This window comes from Tasmannia lanceolata, unplaced genomic scaffold (assembly GCF_043159265.1).
Source record: "Tasmannia lanceolata isolate RefF3 unplaced genomic scaffold, GAP_Taslan_0.1 ptg000024l, whole genome shotgun sequence".
In the NCBI taxonomy this organism is placed as follows: domain Eukaryota; kingdom Viridiplantae; phylum Streptophyta; class Magnoliopsida; order Canellales; family Winteraceae; genus Tasmannia; species Tasmannia lanceolata.
In genome coordinates, this window is record NW_027518701.1 from 4,341,064 (window position 1) to 4,362,480 (window position 21,417).

The 21,417-nt window shown below is 38.8% G+C and overlaps 1 protein-coding gene across 1 annotated transcript in view; it reads right to left on the reverse strand.

The window, feature by feature from the left end:
• The window catches only part of LOC143857155 (eIF-2-alpha kinase GCN2-like), a 49,323-nt gene extending 30,502 nt beyond the window's left edge, over positions 1 to 18,821 (reverse strand). The window contains exons 1-4 of the mRNA XM_077367481.1: positions 18,666 to 18,821; positions 18,536 to 18,587; positions 15,470 to 15,584; positions 5,209 to 5,263 (exon numbers count right to left, since the gene is read on the reverse strand). Coding sequence (XP_077223596.1) covers positions 5,209 to 5,263; positions 15,470 to 15,584; positions 18,536 to 18,587; positions 18,666 to 18,668 — 225 coding nt within the window. The 5' untranslated portion in view covers positions 18,669 to 18,821. The remainder of the gene's footprint in view (positions 1 to 5,208; positions 5,264 to 15,469; positions 15,585 to 18,535; positions 18,588 to 18,665) is intronic.
• Positions 18,822 to 21,417: the final 2,596 nt, after the last annotated feature.

Sequence of the window (21,417 nt, forward strand, 5' to 3'; positions counted from 1 at the left end):
CTGTCGTCCTTGAGTCTGGGGTACCTCTTTCCCTACCTGAGTCCGGGATACCTCTTTCCCTACTTATCTCTGTCGTCACTACTCCATCCGAAGAGGTGTGGGTTTACTCTCGTCGCTCTCGCCAGGTGATGTCCACTGATCCGACTACTCCTACATCCAAGCCACCTCACGTTGTTCCTCCTCAGTTTGGCGGATCCCCCTCAGGTATTCATCTTCCTCCTACTTTTCTTGAGTCCCCTATTGCTTCTCGGACTCGTTCGCGGTCTACTACTCACCCTAATTCGCATATTGTTTCCTATGATCGTCTTTCTCCCTCTTAAGGGTATTTCTGTCATTGTAATATATATATATATATATATATATATATATATATATATATATATCGTGGGAAAGAACAAAGCTCTCTCTCTCTCTCTCACACACACACACACATTTCTCCATCTTTTCTCTTCTCTCATCTTCTTTTCTCTTCTCTTCTCGTCTCTTCTCTACATTATCATCATTTAATAAGCTAACAGTGACAAAAACAAGCTAAGATGATCAAGAACAGAACTGAATTGAATGTAACTGTAATTTTATTGAATTTCAAGGAGAAGAACAATAAAGGAGGACTTAGCGCAGTTGAAACATCAAACTGAGAGGATGAAAAGATGGAAGGCCTTCAATGAGCAGGAATTCCTCTCCAACATCACGTAAAGTTCTCTTTACCAGCTTTAGCTTTTCTCTCCCCAAACAAGGGTAGTCATGAAAAAACCACTAAATGAGAGAGACAATCCGCTATTTATAGGTAATTTCCTCCCTTACATTCAAATCTCACTATAAGCCCCTCAAATACTCACTAATTACAAGTATACCTCCCTTACAATTAAACCTATAAACGCATGGAAATTACAAATAATACCACTTAGGCTTATTACAATTTTACCACCCACACTACTACTACTAGAGTTGGCCCTCCTGTACTTTGGCTGGGACCCGGTCCTCATCAGATTTCTTACCCTCCAATGAGTAAAGCACAAAGAATGATTGAACTTGGAATGGGTGAGTCCTTTTCTAGGGTGGCCGATTGGGTCCTTGATGGGGCTTTGACCGGTTGATCCATACCTTTATATTTTTTTCATTAACAATGTCATCATAGAGGCCAAGTCTGAGATCATCTGAGTGGGAAATGTAGCATTGCTTGGCTCGGCAGTGGTTAAAGATTGATCAGATTCAGTATCAGTAGCTAGATGTTGTTGACAATCGATCAGAGTAGTTGCTCCATCGATAGACCCTTTAGGGAGTTGCTCAATAGAATTAACAGCCAATCGGGCTATCTAACATATGATCAAGTTTGGTTTTTCGATGAGGTGGGATTCAATGGAGAGAGAGAATGGAATGGAGCATGCGCCTTGCTAGTCATATTCCTCTTCTTTTTGCGATTTGTAACCCAGAACACTGGACCACATCTTAATCGGGTCTTTAGGATTGCTACATGCAATCCTAAAGACCCGATTAACAAAATGTAAAACTTAGATGCATAGGAAATTAAAAGATACAAACTTTCATGCTAGTGTGTGCAAGCACCACAATGGGTGCTCCGGGCCTTTTGAGAATATGTGATTCATCCATTCATGCGCATGAACTTGGCAAATAGATAAGAAAATAATTAAAATAAGGATGCTCAAATTATCACATATGCTAAGAAAACACCATAGATGTTTATGGATCTAATTAAAAAAATATAGAGGTCCACAATCAAGTTCCGAGTTAAAAAATGGATTATTGATACATTCAAGTTTGAAGATCCCCAATACAGTCACCAATGTAGAAATGCTCACTTTTGGAGGGGTTCAAGGTTCAGGGATTAACCATCTCATTGAAAGAATTTTGGGCCTAGGACCCAAGATTGAACTGGACACCGTGGAATGATCCTAGACACGAGAAGGGTTAAAAATCAGATTACGAGGTTGGAAGGTGTTAAGCACCAACCCGCTTGACGGACATCATTCGTTACTAGCATCCATGAGCTTCATATGTGATCTACACATATTTGATTAATTGACGACAACTTAGATATAAAGCATGCATTGAAGAAAGTTCGAATTGTACTTTGAAAGATCATATCACACTAAAATGCAACTATGAACATGTAGACCATGGAAATAAGATTAAATGAGGAGGGTTGGATAAACAGGAATGCATGATTGCCAATTAGAATTTATGTGAAATAACAAGCTACCAATATGATGAACATGTATAATATCAAGCAAACAAACTATGGTACATCAACAGACTAACATGTGGATCAACTAGATGGCCAGTCAATTGGCTCATGGGAACACCAATCCTTGATTTGGGATCCGTATTTTGGAAAAAAAATAAGCTTTTGATTGAAAGCGAAGGATAGTTGGATTCAAATTACTATATGTATAGTTAGATGAAAGCTACAGAGAAAGGAAATTGGAGGAAGAAGAGGGTAAAAAAATTAAAGATGTACTCCAATCTAGTTTCTCAAAACAATATGATTTAAGAAAATAAATTAGCTCATGCCAAATAATTTTATCTAATTTAGACTACAACATGTTGTCCAGAATAAAATAGTTTGTGATATAAAGAGAATTATTATAAATAAACTGAATAACCCCCAAGCATACGAGGGAACTAGTAAAAAGAAGAGAATAAGATTAAAGCTGGCAAATACACACCATGGTTTTGAAATATTTCAGTTTCAGCACAAACCGAAACGAAATTCACATGAAGAAGATTTCGCCGAAATTTTACCGAAGAAATGTTGCTGAAATTTTGTTGAAATTTCATTTTTGGACTTTTTTACAAAATTTCCACCAAAATTTTAAAAATGTAAACCGAAATTGCCGAAATTGACACCGAAATTTTAGACATTTCAGTCGAAATTAAAAAATAAATGAAATCATAATCATATTTTTACATGATTTCGGCCGAAATTTCGGCCCGAAACCGACACTGAAACCGAAATTTAAAACTTTGATACACACTTGAAGGAAGGAGAAGGGGTGATGTCATGTGGTTGCCTTAGGATATAAAGAGAATTATTATAAATAAACTGAATAACCCCTAAGCATGCAAGGAAACTAGTAAAAAGAACAGAGTACGATTAAAAGTGGCAAATACATAATTTAAGGAAGGAGAAGGGGAGAGGTCATGTGGTTGCCTTAGTCATCTGGTTGGAGCAGCGGTAGGACTGGAAATTTCTACCAAGGGTCTTTCTTCACAATGAGAGAAAATTCATGTATCTCTTCTAAGTACTTGCCCACCCCAATCCACCCAACCCCTCCCCACTTTGAGTGGGATTCTCCATCCCTTCTTATAGAGTCTAGGTTTCAGGAATTGGAATTTAAGAAGCTACGCGGGACAAAAAGTCATGCATTGACTAGTTTTGATAGGTTTTAGCTAAATTTTTTATTAAAACAATATAGTTTTTAGCATTGTTTGAATAGAGATCAAAATTAGTGTTTTTTTTTTTTGAGTAATATCAAAATTATTGTTTTGCACTCCTAATCTTCATAGAGGTTGTAATTAGTAAGAAAAAAAATGTTTAGATTCAATTCGAAACAATGGATTTGTAGCAGGTTAGGGAATTTAACATTTTTTAATTTTAGGAGCCTGCTTGCTTTTGGGTTGATCAACTGCCCCATCTAGATTGACTCCAGTTTGCTTTGTTGACATATTTGGCTCTTGATCAATAGCGTGGCCTGTTAATTGTTTATGAAATATGGGCTCAATCTCGAGCATTATCTAAGATTTTCCAAACTGATTCCTGAGGGAGATATGCCCCATTTCAAAGGACTGTAATGGCATTTTGACAGGTCAACTAAATATCTTTGTGCACAATTTTCTATGGTTGTTTCTAAAAATAAGATGTTTCACAAAAATAGTTGACCCATTGGACCTTCGATTCTACTCAAGGGCTGCTTTGGCACATCCATTAGAAACAATGGATTATCATCCGCAATGACGAGCTCTGACTACTGTAAGGTCAGGCAAGAAAAAATGAGAAGCCTACATCAACTAATTGGATATCAAAATATTGTTGGTTTCATCATTCTAATTATTTTTAATGAGTGCAAATTTTCTTTTGATGTTTCTATTCTCTGCAATTTTTTATTCCTTTGAGGGGATTTCATGCAGTAGATTGTAGCAACTTGCATAACAGGAGACCATAATCAACTGTGAATTCAATTTAAAATTGAACACAAAATATCTTAATATGTACAATACTATAATTTTCATTTCACATGTACAATACGATAATATAGTAATACTTATCGAAATAATAGAAGTCATCATTACGAAAAAGGAATCTAAACAAAGGGTCCTTTAACTGTGAATTCAATTTAAAATTGAACACAAAATATCTTAATATGTACAATACTATAATTTTCATTTCACATGTACAATACGATAATATAGTAATACTTATCCAAATAATAGAAGTCATCATTACGAAAAAGGAATCTAAACAAAGGGACCTTTAACAACTAACATTTACATCTTCTTAATATTGTAAATGCCATGAAAACACCTGATCACTATTTCATTATATTTAGAAATACAAAAGCATGAAAAGATTGAGAATGAATAATACTTCTAATCAGCAAATATGAAGAAATTTCAAGTCCATCATTAGAATTTAGAAGTCTAAAGTCTAAACAATACTAAGCAAACTAGAGATCCTAACAACTAATATTCACATCTTCCTAGTAAGTTATAGGTCATGCATGTGGAAGGTAGTGTCCAACACTTGATCACTAGCTTATTTAGCGAAATGATAAATTCGCCCTTTTACTTTACACAGGACAGCCAAATGTAGTGTACGTGGCCATCAGGCTCGTTGAATCCTTTCCACATCAAGTAATAAACCCCTCCGAAGTCATAGATACACCAGAGATCGTTGTCTCAATTAAAAAAAAAGGGGTATATATATCACTTCCCGCTTATTTAACTTCAAAATAGGAAAAAAAAAGAGAAGTTGAGGAGATGATATCTATAGTCATCAAACTCTCAGTCATTGGGCAAATGAAGTATTAAAATGAACATATTATAGAGTAAACAAAAGGTGCCCATTTCTTTGAGACATGGGCATTTCTAATGCGGCATGGTTCCTACAAATGGAGAAACCACTAATTGAAGAACCACATTCTTCAAGAGGAGACATGTAGAAGAAACACAATTCTATCAAAGAGTGACCTGATAGTAGCGGACCACGTGTCGATGCTTCAAACTGGAAAATATTTCTATCTCCCTGTGAAATTGTGGCATACATATGAAAAGATTTAAAAGCTACTTTACAAATCCAATACACAATTAAATGTATTCTATTAGCATATGATATATCCCAAAAAGATTGAAATTATAAATAGTATGTGATCACTTCCCCAAAACGAATAAGCCCATTAACAAATTGCAACTAAAGAATGCATAAAATGAATTAATAAACAATAAATTGATGCGCTTTAAATGTCATTCAAATATGGTTTCAAGGCAAAGATGTAGACGTTGTGAAACAATCACTGGAAAAAAATAAAGGGCATTGTGGTAAACAAGAGAATCAATTCAATCGTCTAGTCAGAAGTGGTAATATGGGGGGAAAAAGGTCACCTTTGATGCTCTCATATAAATATGATCAGGAAAAAATCTACAATAGAGACAATTCTAATTCTTATGCTTCGATACCAAATAAGATGATGTTTTTCCTAGAAAGTAAGGTTCAAGAGTCGATGGGTAGCTCTTGATTTAAATTTTAAGGAAAATTACAGCAACCCACACATAATTGAAAACAGATCAAAAAGTATACTTTTGAAGAAGAAAATATATCTAAATAAACATGATTGATTAAAACTGCAGGATTGATTTATCCAAACTGGTGGGGTATAAAAACCCATGCCCAATCAGCAGTCGACACGTGTCCCTCTCAGGGACCACCCAAAAGTCGACATCTGTCCCTACTAGGTATGACACCAGGACCAATCAGGGACTTCCACCTGCCCTTACTAGGCTGAAACCTGGTCCAGTCAGGTACCACCACCTGTCCTGGTAGGTGGCTCAGGATCACTATAAATAGCCTTCACTTGTGCTAAGGTGAGGGATCTGAAATCCTAAATCCTAAGCCTTTTGCTCTGACATTGCTTTCCACTCCTGCTCATACTGACTTGAGTGTCGAAGCACCTGTCCGGAGCACCGCTCCGGGTTGGTCTTCTGACCCCTTTGTGTCCTTGTTTGTGCCCTTGTGCAGCACAGGACGTCTCCAGCCCTTCAGCCATGGCCCGCCAGATCAGCCCTTCCGGCCCTACCATAACCTGTTACCGATTTTAGACCTAACACAAACCATGAAGAAAAATTTATGCAGAGGAATTGGAATGGGAAGTCTTCTCCTAAGACAGCCATAAGAAAAAAAATCAGCAACAAAAACCTGCCCAGAACTTCCTCTCCATCTTTCTTACTCAAAAAACTTGTATAAGTGTCCTCTACAAACTCCAAAGTTACATATACATATATATATATATATATATATATATATATATATATATATATATATATATATATATATATGCCCCCTTGTTGCAGTGTGTGCGCATGCACAGGATTAGGAACTACTTGTTACTGTTCATGTAATGTTCATGGGAACAGTAACAGATGGAATCCATCAAAATAAAACATAAAACCTAAACTAAGTTGCAACACTGGTAGTTTCCACTAAAATAAAGAAAGATAAATAAATATACATGACTTTTAAAATAGAAATGAATTTCTAACTTTTAGACACATTGAGGTGGACCCATCGTTGTCCAACAGTCCACTAGGGAAGCAGGGCTCAATTACGTCCAAATTGGAGTCATGTATAGCGTCAAACAATCCTACATCTTCCTCTCCGTTTTTTCTTACTCAAAAATGCATAAAATTGTATTCAAAAAATTAGCCAAGGAAATGACGGTTAGTAACAGAGTCCACTACTGAGGCACCAGATGCTCAGGTCGGTTGAGTAGCCTGAGTGAGTAGTCAGTCAGACAGAGCTCGACTTGGAGCTTACTTTGACAGAGGACCAGGATGTGAAGTAAAACACCAAGAAAAGATGCAAAGAAACACAATCACACAAGAAACAAAAGATTTACATGATCCCGCAGTGGGCCTACATCCACGGGAGAAGAGTTCCCACTATTTCAGTTCTAGGGTTACAAACTCTTCTTCGCCGAGAAAACACAAAAGAAATTTCACAACCCATTAACCTAACAAGTGGTTTATACCCCACCTCCTATGTGTCACAGACATTGGCCCGTCAGGGTTTCGTATAGAGCCAAAATATAAGACATCTGAACAACAGAGAGCGACACGGAAGAGATGAGTAGAGCAGATCCGATCGAGTTGACATTAAGTGATGGGCCTAGATAAAAGGACTTGATAAAGAAAGCTACGTATTTGGGATAAGACTATATGAAGGCAACCAAGTTGCAAAAGGAACAAATGGAATGAATGGGTTGCTGATATCAATATTGGGTCTATGCAGTTTATTTATATTGGGTCTATGCAGTTTATTTAAAGACAAGAGAATGTGCACATTAAACAAAGGTAGGGGTGGAATTTTTCACCATCTTTATTTTCTTCTTATCTCATCAATTTCACAACCTGACAATTGTCTTGTGTCACGGGCCAAATGTTTGAGCAGCGGAATAACCCGTGCGGCGCCCCAACATGCACAAATGCTAGGGCAAGCCTTCAATCGTGCAAGGCTTTAAAGGCCCTACACGCCAACACCCCTTGATGCTTCGAATGTGCACACAAGCTCTAAGTTGTTCAACAGGCAACTTGGCTCAAATCTTGACATGCGCTTCTAGATACCCACACTCATGATCAGCCTGCATCACGAGTACATCGAACATAAGGCCTTGGAGCCCAATGCAAAGTCCATTGAATACGAGGCATGACGATGCCACGCACCAATCCGCCAAGCACTGGGGCTTGGTCATCCAAGAAGCAAGATGCCCCATGGACTGATCCGCAAGGTGTACACCTCGCGAGGGCAACCGAAGTCGCCCCGGTACGAACACATGGAAGACCTAGAGATTGGCCTGCCCACAAGACGTACCGCGGTGCAGGAGGCAAACAGTATAGTTAGCCCCTTGCACCGGTCCTTACGTGCAATGCATGTGGGGAACCAACCCAACATGCACTGTCTTTGGCCCCCATCCTCGACCAAAGAAACTGGAGCATCCCTGTGGATAGCTCGCAGTCCGCACCCAAAGCTCCCTTACGAATTGAAGTATGATTTCCTGCTGTGTGCGTCAGATGCACATGCAAGTCCTCTTGCAACCCATGAGCAAACCGCCAAGGTTCCAGCCCACACCTGCTGGGCCTAAACGGGGGAGGAGTCAACAGGTCACAGGGCCAACTCTCCCTATAGAGTTTGGCCAACCAACCCCCTCAACCACCAGTGGCAACCAAAGATGCTGAAAATGACGACTTCACAAGACGCAACGAGACGAGGTAGGTTTGGATTGTAATACCGGTTGTGTCCTGAACTGTTTCCCCGTGACACTTGTCTTCTTCCCCTCTTTATTTGCTTCAGTTCATTTCCTTTGCACCCAAATATTGAAAAAGGAAATGGCTTTTCAACCGTCATTGTCACTTCCCCATAATTCCCTTTTTTATATATTTGCTTATCTCCTCCTTCCTTCAACCTGAGACTTGTCGATGGTACATGGACGAAATAGAAAGGTACGCACGGTGCTAGCACGCTGATTCAAGAGACAGAAACTTTTTTTGACAGGAAGGCGTCGCTGGGAGTTTTGTCGGATGAAGGCTCTAAAGATCATCAGCATGTCGGAGCATGGTGACAGAGGTGGGACAGGAGGAAAAACGCCAGTTTAAGGAGAAGGAAGCGAGGAGATTTTTCCGAAGGCGTGGAGACGGCGAAGGCGCTTGCCAGAGTGGTTAACAAAAAGAGCCAATGTTGGAATGTGAGAGGCTGTCTAGAAGATTTCGATTGGGAAGAAAACTACTGGTTTAAAGGGTAGGGTAGAGGAGTAAGGAGTTTGAGGTTTGCAGAGATGGTGGGAGCAGTGGTTTTCAGTCGGACGGCTAGATCGAACATCCGCTAGAGAGGGTGGCGACTATAGTTGTGATCAATGCGGGGTCGGTTGCATGATACCATAATAAAATTATGAGAATTTCTAGGGGAAACAGGTTTCCCACCTGCCCAAGGAGTTTCCGGCAACTATGCGACATATCGAGGTGGGCCTCATCTGCATAGGGAAGTGATGCGGTGCATCTATGCCGTTCGAAGACCTTCAGAGCCATGATTGGACCACAACGGACCTTCAGATCAAGCATGGGATGGTACGGATCGACGATCAAGATCGAGGGAATGCCAAATCATATTTCCTAAAGGGCAATCATCTAAATATCACCTAGAAATCGGGCAGCGTCCAAATCGATGGTCCTCGTACACCAAGGATCCAAACTTACTTTATTTTAGTTGTTACTTTATATGAAATTTTCTTATTGGCTGAAAAGTCATTGTTTTTGTAGGAGAGAGTTGTCTTTGAATTGGACGTCCAAGAGAGTAATTTTATTAGGATTTTGAGATTCTTAGGAGTTTTAATAAGTTGGACGAATTTAGAGGGTTGCAGGGTAGTTTAGTCATTTTATTTCTAGTTTCAGTTTGATTAGGAATCAACCAATCATAACTCTATAAATAGCGTTACATGTAAACAAAATTTCAATGCCTTCCGAATATGAAATAAAATTTGAACAAAATATTCGATTCGTTTTGACTTGTTCTACGCAAGATTTCTCAACGGAACAGCACCCACGTACCTACTGTTAAACCACAACCAAACCTCCTACAAGCAGTCCCAGAACCGCCAGCCTAACCTTAGATTTAGGCCCAAGAATCAAACATAACTTCCATGAAAAACACAGTCCCTGTAGTTCAATAAACAGCTACCACTAGATCCCAAGTTACACCTAAAGTTCAGCCGTTTTTCCCCTCTTCCTCAACCCAGAAAACTCAACCTGAAACCCTTATTTATTTTCTCTGTCCCATTTCACCCAGAAACCGACAGCACAAAAGCCCACTGTTCAGCCTATTTAAGCTTGATTTTCAGCTAACCAAACTCCTATTTTTCAGCCATCCTCAAGCTACCCACAACACCAACTTGTTATCGTCGTCCCGTGTTTACCCGAAAACACCCAAACTCCCATCTTCTTTAACCGATCACCATCCAACCTTTAATAACCCAGCTTTCAGCCTTCAAACCAGCCGAGTCTCACCTCAAAGAGCCACCCGAAATTCCATTGCCTCATCCCATCAATTCCAGTCCCTCTTCCTTTCCAAGACAGCCCATAAATCTCCTACAGTGCCTTCCCAACAATCAAAGCCTCCTCTTTACCTCCAACCTTGCACCAATTCTTGAATATTCCTTTAACGGCACAACTACCTTCCATCCATTCTTGAACCTCCAAATAACTACCTTCCATCTTGATTCTTCTTGAATCATTCCAAGAACTTCCAACCAACTAACATCCCTTCCACCTCAACCCAATATCCCTCTAATTCACCCGTATCCTCCCCGCATGACTACAATTCTGCCGCATATGGACCTTTTGCCATGAATACAAGTGCCGTTTCAACCATTCCACATGCCCTTTTAACCATTCCAACTGTCCTTTTTTTAACCCTCAGAACAACCCTTTTCCTTAGTTTTCATCCCATTTTCCTTCCATTTCCCTCCATTAACACCTTTGAGCCTCCTCTATGCCTACTCTGTTATGCAGCACCGTGAAGAGAAATTGAGGAAAGGGGAGAAAAATAGACGAAAGGAGATAGAATTAGAAGAATAGGGGAAGAAGAGACGAAAATAACCTGAAGAAGAGACGAATTTAGGGAGAAGTAGAAGAAAAAGAGAAGAATAGACGAATTTAGGGAGAGAAGAGAAGAAATCAGAGGAGGGAAGAAGAAAACTAGAATTAGAGGGAGAAGAATCTTTATTCAATAATCATTCAAAGTTGCAAAATAAGTTGTAAAGAGGCCTATATATAGGCAAATAAACAACCTAAAAGATAGAAACCTACTAAAATAAGAATTCCTAAAAATAACACGGAAAATAAAATCCTAGAAACTAATAACATGGAAATAAAAATACTAGAAACTAAATAATGCGAAAATAAATCCTAATATCTGCATCATTCTCCTCCGATTGGAAAGAACTCGCCCTCGAGTTCTAGTCCGCCTAGGTCAAATATGAAAATAATATAATGAAGCAGAAGGAGGCGCAATCCGTCTGAAGCAATCCTGATGGCTAATGCTCGAGACAGCAATGAAAGTGATCAGAAAGGCTGGCGGCGGAATATGGAAGAAAGCATCTATGCAAAATCATTAAAATACAAGCCTTTCGTGAAAATCAGGGAAGCTGGGAAGATGGCAACGTACTCGTCCTGGATCGGCGTGATCGGCGAAACAACTATGGGTGGTATCAATTGGGGAACATCCTCCACATAATCAACATCAACTGGTAGCTCAGTAGACGCAGGAGAATCAACATGAAATTCATCCGCTGGTATCTCATCAGGCTCAGTAGAATCAATGATAAAATCAGCTTCTAGGACTGAAGCTGGGGCAGTGATGTTAGGCTGATGGACCTCATGATCAATCTGCGGAACAAGATCATCTGTGTCGGCACAAGTCTCAGCAATCTGATCAATCGGCACAAGTCTCAGCAATCTGATCAATCGGCACAAATATAGGGCAATCCTCTGTAATATGCTCGCGATCATCTGTCTCAGGTAATGGCTCAACAGTCATGTCACTCGGCTCTGACTCAAGACGATGCTCGATCAACTCTGTCAAGGGAAAAGCCTCACGTGGATCTGCCACAATATCTGCCTCAGAAGTGTGAAGCTGTCTCTGCAAATCTGACTCACATATACGACGCACTGAATTTTCAGCTACAATTTTAGCTTCGCATATATAATGACGGTCTTCTTTTAGTCATTCAAGGAGGGCTTCAACTTTACTTTCAACACTACACAACACTCTGTATTCTCGCTCACGATTCAATCTCTGTTGATTTAAATAGTCGAGCGCATAAATATTCATAAACGCGTCACGAACATCCTCCCAACGACAGATTGACTGCTCACTTCTTCTACGACGGTTCATTTCAATGTAGCTTCATGAGCATCGGGTTTGTCGTCGCACAGTTTCTTTAGCCCGGTCGATAGTCTGGCGGTGATCATGGCCATTGTACTTATGATATGCATCTAGAGCATCAATCCAACATAAACATGCATCCTCATAATAGCAAAAGTGAGTGTGGCCATTCCAATAGCTTTCGTCGTACCCATCAAAATATGGAACATAGGGCGAAGCCATTGGGATCGGCGTCGAAAACTGAAATCAACCGTCTGATTTGTTTGTCGTGTCGAAAGGAACACAACGTCTGTCTCGGATCTCAAATCGGATGAGTGAAAGCTGATGATCGGAAGATGGCACGTAAGTGACGGCTGAGATTGCTCCTGAAACTGTATTGAAATTCACTGTCTGCTATTGAAACTGATACAGGGTGTGCTTTACTAATCAAGTACTTCAACTTTCGTGTTGAAGTCGCGGGCCAATTCCGAGCATAAATAGTCCGAATGAGGAGTGAGAGGAAAACTAACGGAGAGAGGAGAGAGAAAGTTGAGAAAAGAAAATTCTCTTTTTTTCTTTTTCTTTTTTTTTCTTTTTTTTTTGGGGGGGGGGGTTGCCTGCAGTAAAAGAGGGGGGTTAAATGGCCTTTCCTAATTGGGATGGGGTGTCCAAAGAGGAAAGAGGGGGTGGGGGAATAGGCCTTGTGAAAAGGAAAGTGGTCACGTGAACAACTTATAAAAGCAAGAGGGTTGTAGATAAAATAAGTAACTTACCAAATATAAGTTGTGTAACTTTTTCTTTTGAAAAGGCAACTTACTACACAACAACCTAACCTGCCAAGTTACTGTACCAAAAGCTGCAAACTGCCTCCTTTCCAAGTTACCTCCTATAGCAGGTCACTGGGTAAAGACAAACTAAGTGGAGAGATGGCTTACATATACTTGGCACTTTAGCCTTTCTTGCACCACAAGTAACCTTTTCTAAGCAAAACAAAACTTGCGCGTGATTTTTTTTTTTTTTTTTTACTTTACTTGTGACCACAGGTTGCAAGGTAAAGTTTTAATTTCGATAGTTACCTTTCACTACAGCTTACTATTAAAGACCCCCTTTTTGTTTCTAACTCGATGTCTCTTGATTTAGAAGGACACGGAACTTGCCTCTTTTGGTATTTTGTGATAACTCGTTGGGCAAGTTATCCTTCTTCCCTCGGAGTCCTTTCTGCGAAATTCACGGCAAGCAGATATCATTGAAGCCTGAATCTGAAATCATCAACACAAACTGCTGTGGAGGTTCGGTGATACTGGGTTTCACGTGGAAACCATCGGATTGGGGATGTTTTAAAGAAGCTTCAAGGATGGTGGGCTGGTTTGCAGAGACGATGGGACTGGGTTCAATGGAATGATCAACTCATCTCTCGGGTGATGGTTTCGGGACTGATTTAAGGGGCTGCAAAAAGGGAGTTGAAAGATCAAGAGGGGACTGGCTGAGGGTTTTCGGAACAGAGGTTAAGAGTCTGATTTTAGTGGGGCTTTAATAGAGGGTAGCAGAAAAGAAAAAATGGCTGAACTAAGAGAGGTTGGGACTGGTTTTAAGGGCTAATTGGTCTCCGATCTTCAGAGACTTGTTGGTGTTGATGCTGGAGATTATCGGTGTCGTTTTCAACTGCAAGGGGCGCTTGGATCTTTGGCTCTGAAACTCTCGGATCTTTTGGCTCTGATACCAAATTGATGCAACACCATGAAGAGAATCATTGACGTTTATGCCACATATGAAAGCGATCACTTTATTAATTTCCTGCCTTGTAGTATCATCTATAAATGACAACAGAAGGATCATGCTCTTCGCATGGTTCACATTCTCAAAAGAGAAATTGGAGGTAGGCTCGTGGTGGAAGGCAATTCCTCCAATATCATTTTGCGAGCCAGGAGTGATAACATTCATCCTTGGAGGTTGGTGACGTATATTGGTTAAATATTATATGTTTATAGGGCTAGAGAGTTTTTTTCTATCAGGTTACTATAAGTGAGTATGAGTGGACGGATAAAAGGTGTACCAGCTCAAGGATTCAAAGACCTCAATTAGAAGCCTTTGGGGACTCAAAGACCTCAAGAAGCTTACATTAGTTGTAAGAGGGATTTGAAGGCAGTGAAGATGGAAACCCTACATATGTACTACTTTAACGAATGTGAAGAATATATTGGAAATGTTGCAGGTACAGTATCTTAGTTGCGTGTTACCAGTCATAGCTCACCCTGCACACACATAGCTGAACCACTAATTTCTTGACCCATTGAGTTAGTTATCATATATGGTCAATGAAGCCCTGAAGAAAATTACGCATAATCTCCAGAGGCATCTACGTATCTCTAATCTTTCCAAATCATACCACTTGTAACCATTGTTAAAGAACTCATCCTTGGAAAACAACATGGTGAAGCCGAAACCGAGTCAACACAGGCAAGTCAATGATTCGTGGAGCAAGGTTTTTATTAATTCGGAAAGTAAAAGGTTATTTTTTATTTCGGTAGAACTAAAACCATGAAATTCCTCGACATGAAATGACGTATAGAGGCAAAAAGATTGCGACAAGACACTAGGAGATGGTGATCCATTGGCAATTACAAGAAATTATCAATCATATGTGGTTGCCTTAAACAAAAAAGTAAACAAAAACTGCTTATAAGAAACAAAGGAGCAAACATACCAAGCTTATCTGAGCACCGAAAAAACACAAATACAGTTGAGATATGGAATAGACCAAACAGTGACACCTACCAAACAAAAATTTGCCAATGTCAAGACGGCACCCTATCATAATTGATTCTTTTATTTAAGTACAAACAAGATCGCTGGACAAGGTGGATACAACTAAAGCCTAGATATCCTATTCATGCACAGAATTTTTTAGGAAGGTCGCATTCAAATAACTGTATCAAAACACATGTCAGTCAAAAGATTTAGAGTTATCTGAAAACACTTATCTTGATTTATCTAAAATAAAGGTATCAAACTTTTTAAAGATGTATTCATTAAAAGCGCACACACAAATAAAAATGGTGATAAACATTAAGAAATGGGGAAAAAATAGTTAGAGGTCATTAAAATTTGAAGTTTCCTAAATCCACAAGAAGAAATGATTTCTCCAAAGGAAAATATCACAAAAGGAAATGCAACAATATATAGAGGTGATGATATAACACGAAGTAAACCATGCAACATTAGACATTATATTAATACAAGACAAATCAGCTATGTATTAATCCAAGAAGTTCAAAAATCTAGTAACATAGAAGTTTCAGTCACATTTTAATAAAAATATTTTACCTCATAACTTTGGGCTTCAAGTTAATATCTTCCATAAGTGGAACTTTTTTTATGGCATATTTCTTTCCATCAAGAATATGCAAACATAAAACAACAACGCCCCACGCTCCGTGACCTGCCAACATGGAAATAGTGGTTGAAAGAATACTACAAAACCAAATATGCCTAGCTAAGTATGTTAAATATAATATAACTTTTACAAAACAAAGTTCTAAGATATTAAACAAATGGCCGGGAAGTTTCACAGTTCTATGAATGAAGATTGATGACTCTCAAACAGTAAAACAATCATTTAAACTATAAATATACTCTGGAGTGATTGTGAAGTTGCCAGGGGCATTGTGGTTCTTATCTCATTTTTTCCTCTCTAGCTTGCTCTTAGCTTTCTACTTTATGCCTCACGTAATATTACACTTCGTATTTCATTTTCAAAAAATAAAAAACATTACGCTTCTTATTTAAGCAAGATGACTGTTGTAAATATGAATTTTTATAAATAATGCAGATTGATGACTCTCAAACAGTAAAACAATCATTTAAACTATAAATATACTCTGGAGTGATTGTGAAGTTGCCAGGGGCATTGTGGTTCTTATCTCATTTTTTCCTCTCTAGCTTGCTCTTAGCTTTCTACTTTATGCCTCACGTAATATTACACTTCGTATTTCATTTTCAAAAAATAAAAAATATTACGCTTCTTATTTAAGCAAGATGACTGTTGTAAATATGAATTTTTATAAATAATGCAGCTAAAGAGGAACAAGGCGCATGCTTCACTCTAATATTCAATTAATCATTATAGCATTGCTCAATTAATCATTAAACCATTGCTCTTTATTTCCATCTAACATGGCATTGGACTCTTCAACCTAAAACTCCTTTTATTCATCCCTCTCTTCCCTCCATTCTAAACTCATCTTAAAGGCTATAGTCCTTTGTGATCAAAGGTAAGAACTCTGAACAGCCATACAGCTAGCATCATGGAAACAACTTGTGAGCACATTTTTTTTTTTTTTAAATCTTGTCGTTGTTTGCTCCTTTGAAAATTCAAAGAAATGCCCTCGTTTTTTCTGCCTATATCTCTACCCCTCTCCTTTTAAATATGAAAATAGCACAGAAACCCATCTAATTTACAAAATCATGCCATTAGCACTAAAAAAATGAGATCATACCCTCTCTCATACCCTTTTTTTCTTCAAAAATCAGCCTGAATCCAATCAAGATCCATCTTGATTAATTTGGTTGTTCCCCTGCCATCTCCTATAAAAACCCACCTAGAAGCCTTCTCTAGGCATGAAAAATCTCACAATAGAAATATACAAAAAGAAGCTCTCTTCCACTCACATTATTTTATTCTCTTTCCCCTTTCTTCTACTTTTTTTTTACCAACAGCGGAGAAACAACATATAAGGAAAACTTTTTTTTTTATGGCATAAGTCTTTTTGTCAAGAATATACAAACATTTGACATGACACCCCACCTACCGTGACCTGCCAGCAGGGAAATAGTGGTTGAAAGAATACTAGAAAACCAAATATGCCTAACTAAGTATGTCACATATAATGCAACTTTTACAAAACAAAGATAGCAAATTCAAAACAATGTTCTAAGATGTTAAACAAATGGCCGGGAGGTTTCACAGGATTAGGTAATGATAGTTTCGTGAATAAAGATTGATGAATCACTTACAGTAACGCAGTTACTTAAAACTATAAATATGCCATGGAGTGATTGCTGAAGTTGCCAAGGACATTTTGGTTCTTATCTCATTTTTTCCCTCTCTTGCTTGTTCTTAGCTTTCTCCTTTATAGTTCATGTAATACTACACTTCTTACCTAAGCAAGGTCATTGTTGTAAATATGAATTGTTATAATTAATATAGCTAAAAGAAGAACAAGGTGCATGATTCAGTCTTATATTCAATTCATCTTTATAGCATTGCCCTTTATTTCCATCTAACATGGGACCGGACTCTTCAACCCTAAAAAAATCTCACAGTTTTTTGGTCTTTTGAAAATTCTGAGGAATGCCCTTGCTTTTTCTCGCCTAGTAATAGCCTCTACCCCTCTCCTTTCCAATATCAAAACAGCCCAAAAACCTATCTAATGTACAAGAGTAGGCCATCAGACCCCAAAAAAATGAGATTCAACCCCCACCCCCCCCCCCCCCTCATACAGTTTTGTTTCTCAAGAATCAACCCGAATCCAATCAAGATCTATCTCGATTTATTTGGTTGTTCCCCTGCCATCTCCCATAAAAACCAACCTAGAAGCCTTCTCTGGGCATGAAAAATCTCACAAGAGAAATATACAACAAGTCCCATTATTTTCTTCTCTTTCCCCTTTCTTCCACTCTTTTTTTTTACCAACGCCGGATCAACAACTCGGCTCGGCATCTTCGTGGGCCTTCAAACAGGGTCACCTTACGCACCCCACAACCTTCTCTTCTTCTCCAACCATCCAGACATCAAACAGCAAAAAAAATCTGCCAATAACTCATCTATTTCTCATGTTTCTGGTTATTACTACTTGTATGATGCAAAATTCAGGAGTAAGAGAATCCTTTATTGGAATTTAATTAGTCTCTTGTGAATAATCAACATAAATACTTACTTGCATATCCCAGTTGCCTACAAAATAAAATAAATAAAATCATACATGCATTTTACTTTGGATTTATTTAACTCAATACAAATATTTTCTTCCCTTTAATCACTTAGCCAGTATCAAGTTGCTATAATATTAGCCTCTGACCACTTGTTCGACTTGCTAAATTTTCATTTATTTATATCCAGTGGAGATTATACATTGAAAATTACATCACCGATTTTGTTGTTTAAAAACAAACCCTAGTACTTGAAATCGTTCATTCCTAAAAACCCATTTTCATTATTGATTCCTTTCTAAATATTTACGAATTACATTCTCAAACATCTACTACAACATCCATCATGTAAAAAGCACTCAATGAATTACTTTCAAAAAACAATGAATTAACAGGCATTTTTCCAGAATCATCCCAGCTTTTAGAAATTATGGAAAGGAAAAGTATATTAAAAAGAATTACCAATTTCTTCAATCTGCTGAAAATCTTGTAAAAAGCGAGATTCCAGTGGTTCCTACGACCAAATAACGAATGAATTTAATATAATATGAAAAAAAAAAACGAGAATAATTCCAAAGACAAAGAAAATTACCATTTTTTACAGTGGTTTCTTGGGATTTCTGTCGGTAGCGTATTCGGAGCTGTAAAAAGACAAAGTTCCACTCGGGAGCAAAACCCTAATTAGAGTTCTGGGCTAGAGTGATATATTCGCCAACCACTTTTATCCGTTAGGTCACCCTTTTTTTGCTATTTCCTCTAGTGCATTTACGCTACACCTTTTACTAACCTAATGGGCAAGTGATATGTTCGCCCCATTTTCTTCCCCGGGTCACCCCACTATTGTATTATTATTTTTTTTGGTAATTGCACCCGCAGCCCCACTTCTCTATTGTATCTTTGTTTTACCCCCCTCTATTGTATTTTGGGAAAATTGTTACAATAATGCAAAGTTTTCATGATATTGTGAAGTAAGGGTAGTCTTTTCAAAATTATAGAAAAGGGGCTGTCAGGGTACGAAATTAGGCCTTTAGGACAAATATACCCCTTGGTTTTTCCCACCCTTTTTAGAAGCTCGTTTCCCTATGCTATCTCACCTACCACCTTCTCTTTTTCTTTCTTCTTCCCCAACCAACATCCAACGTGAAAAACCACCATTGTTGGATATCTTGGTAGCTCATCCAACGTGAATAACAGCCATAGTCGTTTGGGAAGAAAACATCATTTCTTGTTTCTTCTTGGTTGATAAACATAGTTCCAAGTATGGCCATTCTCCTCTACTTGAAAAGGGTTTACATATTCTTTTCATGTTTTCATGTTTTCATGATTTCTTGGGTTTTCATATTTTTCATGTTATTTGTGCGTTGTTTTCATGTTTTCATGGTCTACCATCTTATTTGTTTGGATATTACCATGTTTATCTTGACCTCTCTCTCTGTAACTCTCTCTCTCTCTCTCTCTAACTCTCTCTCTCTCTCTGTGTGTGTATAGAGAGAAGCCTGATTGGATTCGTATGTATACTTGGACTCTTCGAACCAATAGTTAGGCTTCGGAATCACAATTTAGTGGTTCCTCGGAGGTTAAATAGTGGTTTCATTACTGTAAATTATGGTTCCCAAGTGGTTGGTATATTGTAAGACTACTTTATTGGTTGTGAAAGGGATCATGACTGTATCATTAGTGCTTGGAACATATTGGAACCATTACGTAGGCCTTGGAACCACAATTTAGTGGTTTCGAGAGGTTACATAGTGGTTCCAAGACTCAAAATTGTAGTTCCAAGAGTCAAACTAGTGTTTGGTATATTATTACAGTATTTTAGTGGTTTTAAAAGTCATCATAGACGTATCATTGGTGTTTAAAACCTATTGGAACCATTACTTAGGCCTTGGAAACACAATTTAGTGGTTCGAAGACATTTTTTACCGCTGAAGATGTGATTCCATAGTGGTTCCGAGGTATAAAATGTGGTTCCGTAGTGGTTATGAGGTATAAAATGTGGTTCCGGGGTATAAAATGTGGTTCCCTAGTGGTTCCGGGGTGAAAAATGTGGTTCCCTAATGGTTCCGAGATAAAAAAATGTGGTTCCCTAATGGTTCCTTGGTAGAAAATGTGGTTCCGTAGTGGTTCCGGGGTGAAAAATGTGGTTCCCTAATGGTTTCGAGCTATAAAATGTGGTTCCGTAATGGTTCCGCGGTAGAAAATGTGGTACCGTAGTGGTTTCGGCTTATAAAATGTGGTTCCCTGGTGGTTCCGGGGTGAAAAATGTGGTTCCCTAATGGTTTAGAGATAAAAAATGTGGTTCCCTAATGGTTCCTTGGTAGAAAATGTGGTTCCGTAGTGGTTCCGGGGTGAAAATGGTTTCGAGCTATAAAATGTGGTTCCGTAATGGTTCCGCCGTAGAAAATGTGGTTCCGTAGTGGTTTCAGCTTATAAAATGTGGTTCCCTAGTGGTTCTGGGGTGAAAAATTGTGTTCCCTAATGGTTCCGAGATAAAAAATGTGGTTCCCTAATGGTTCCTTGGTAGAAAATGTGGTTCCGTAGTGGTTCCGGGGTGAAAATGTGGTTCCCTAATGGTTTTGAGCTATAAAATGTGGTTCCGTAATGGTTCCACGGTAGAAAATGTGGTTCCGTAGTGGTTTCGGCTTATAAAATGTGGTTCCCTAGTGGTTCCCTAGTGGATGTGGTTCCGTAGTGGTTTTGGCTTATAAAATGTGGTTCCCTAGTGGTTCCGGGGTGAAAAATGTGGTTCCCTAATGGTTCCGAGATAAAAAATGTGGTTCCCTAATGGTTCCTTGGTAGAAAATGTGGTTCCGTAGTGGTTCCGGGGTGAAAAATGTGGTTCCCTAATGATTTCGAGCTATAAAATGTGGTTCCGTAATGGTTCCGCCGTAGAAAATGTGGTTCCGTAGTGGTTTCGGCTTATAAAATGTGGTTCTCTAGTGGTTCGGGGGTCAAAAATTGTGTTCTCTAATGGTTCCGAGATAAAAAAATGTGGTTCCCTAATGGTTCCTTGGTAGAAAATGTGGTTCTGTAGTGGTTATGGGGTGAAAAATGTGGTTCCCTAATGGTTTCGAGCTATAAAATGTGGTTCCGTAATGGTTCCGCCGTAGAAAATGTGGTTCCGTAGTAGTTTCGGCTTATAAAATGTGGTTCCCTAGTGGTTCCCTAGTGGATGTGGTTCCGTAGTGGTTTTGGCTTATAAAATGTGGTTCCCTAGTGGTTCCGGGGTGAAAAATGTGGTTCCCTAATGGTTCCGAGATAAAAAATGTGGTTCCCTAATGGTTCCTTGGTAGAAAATGTGGTTCCGTAGTGGTTCCGGGGTGAAAAATGTGGTTCCCTAATGA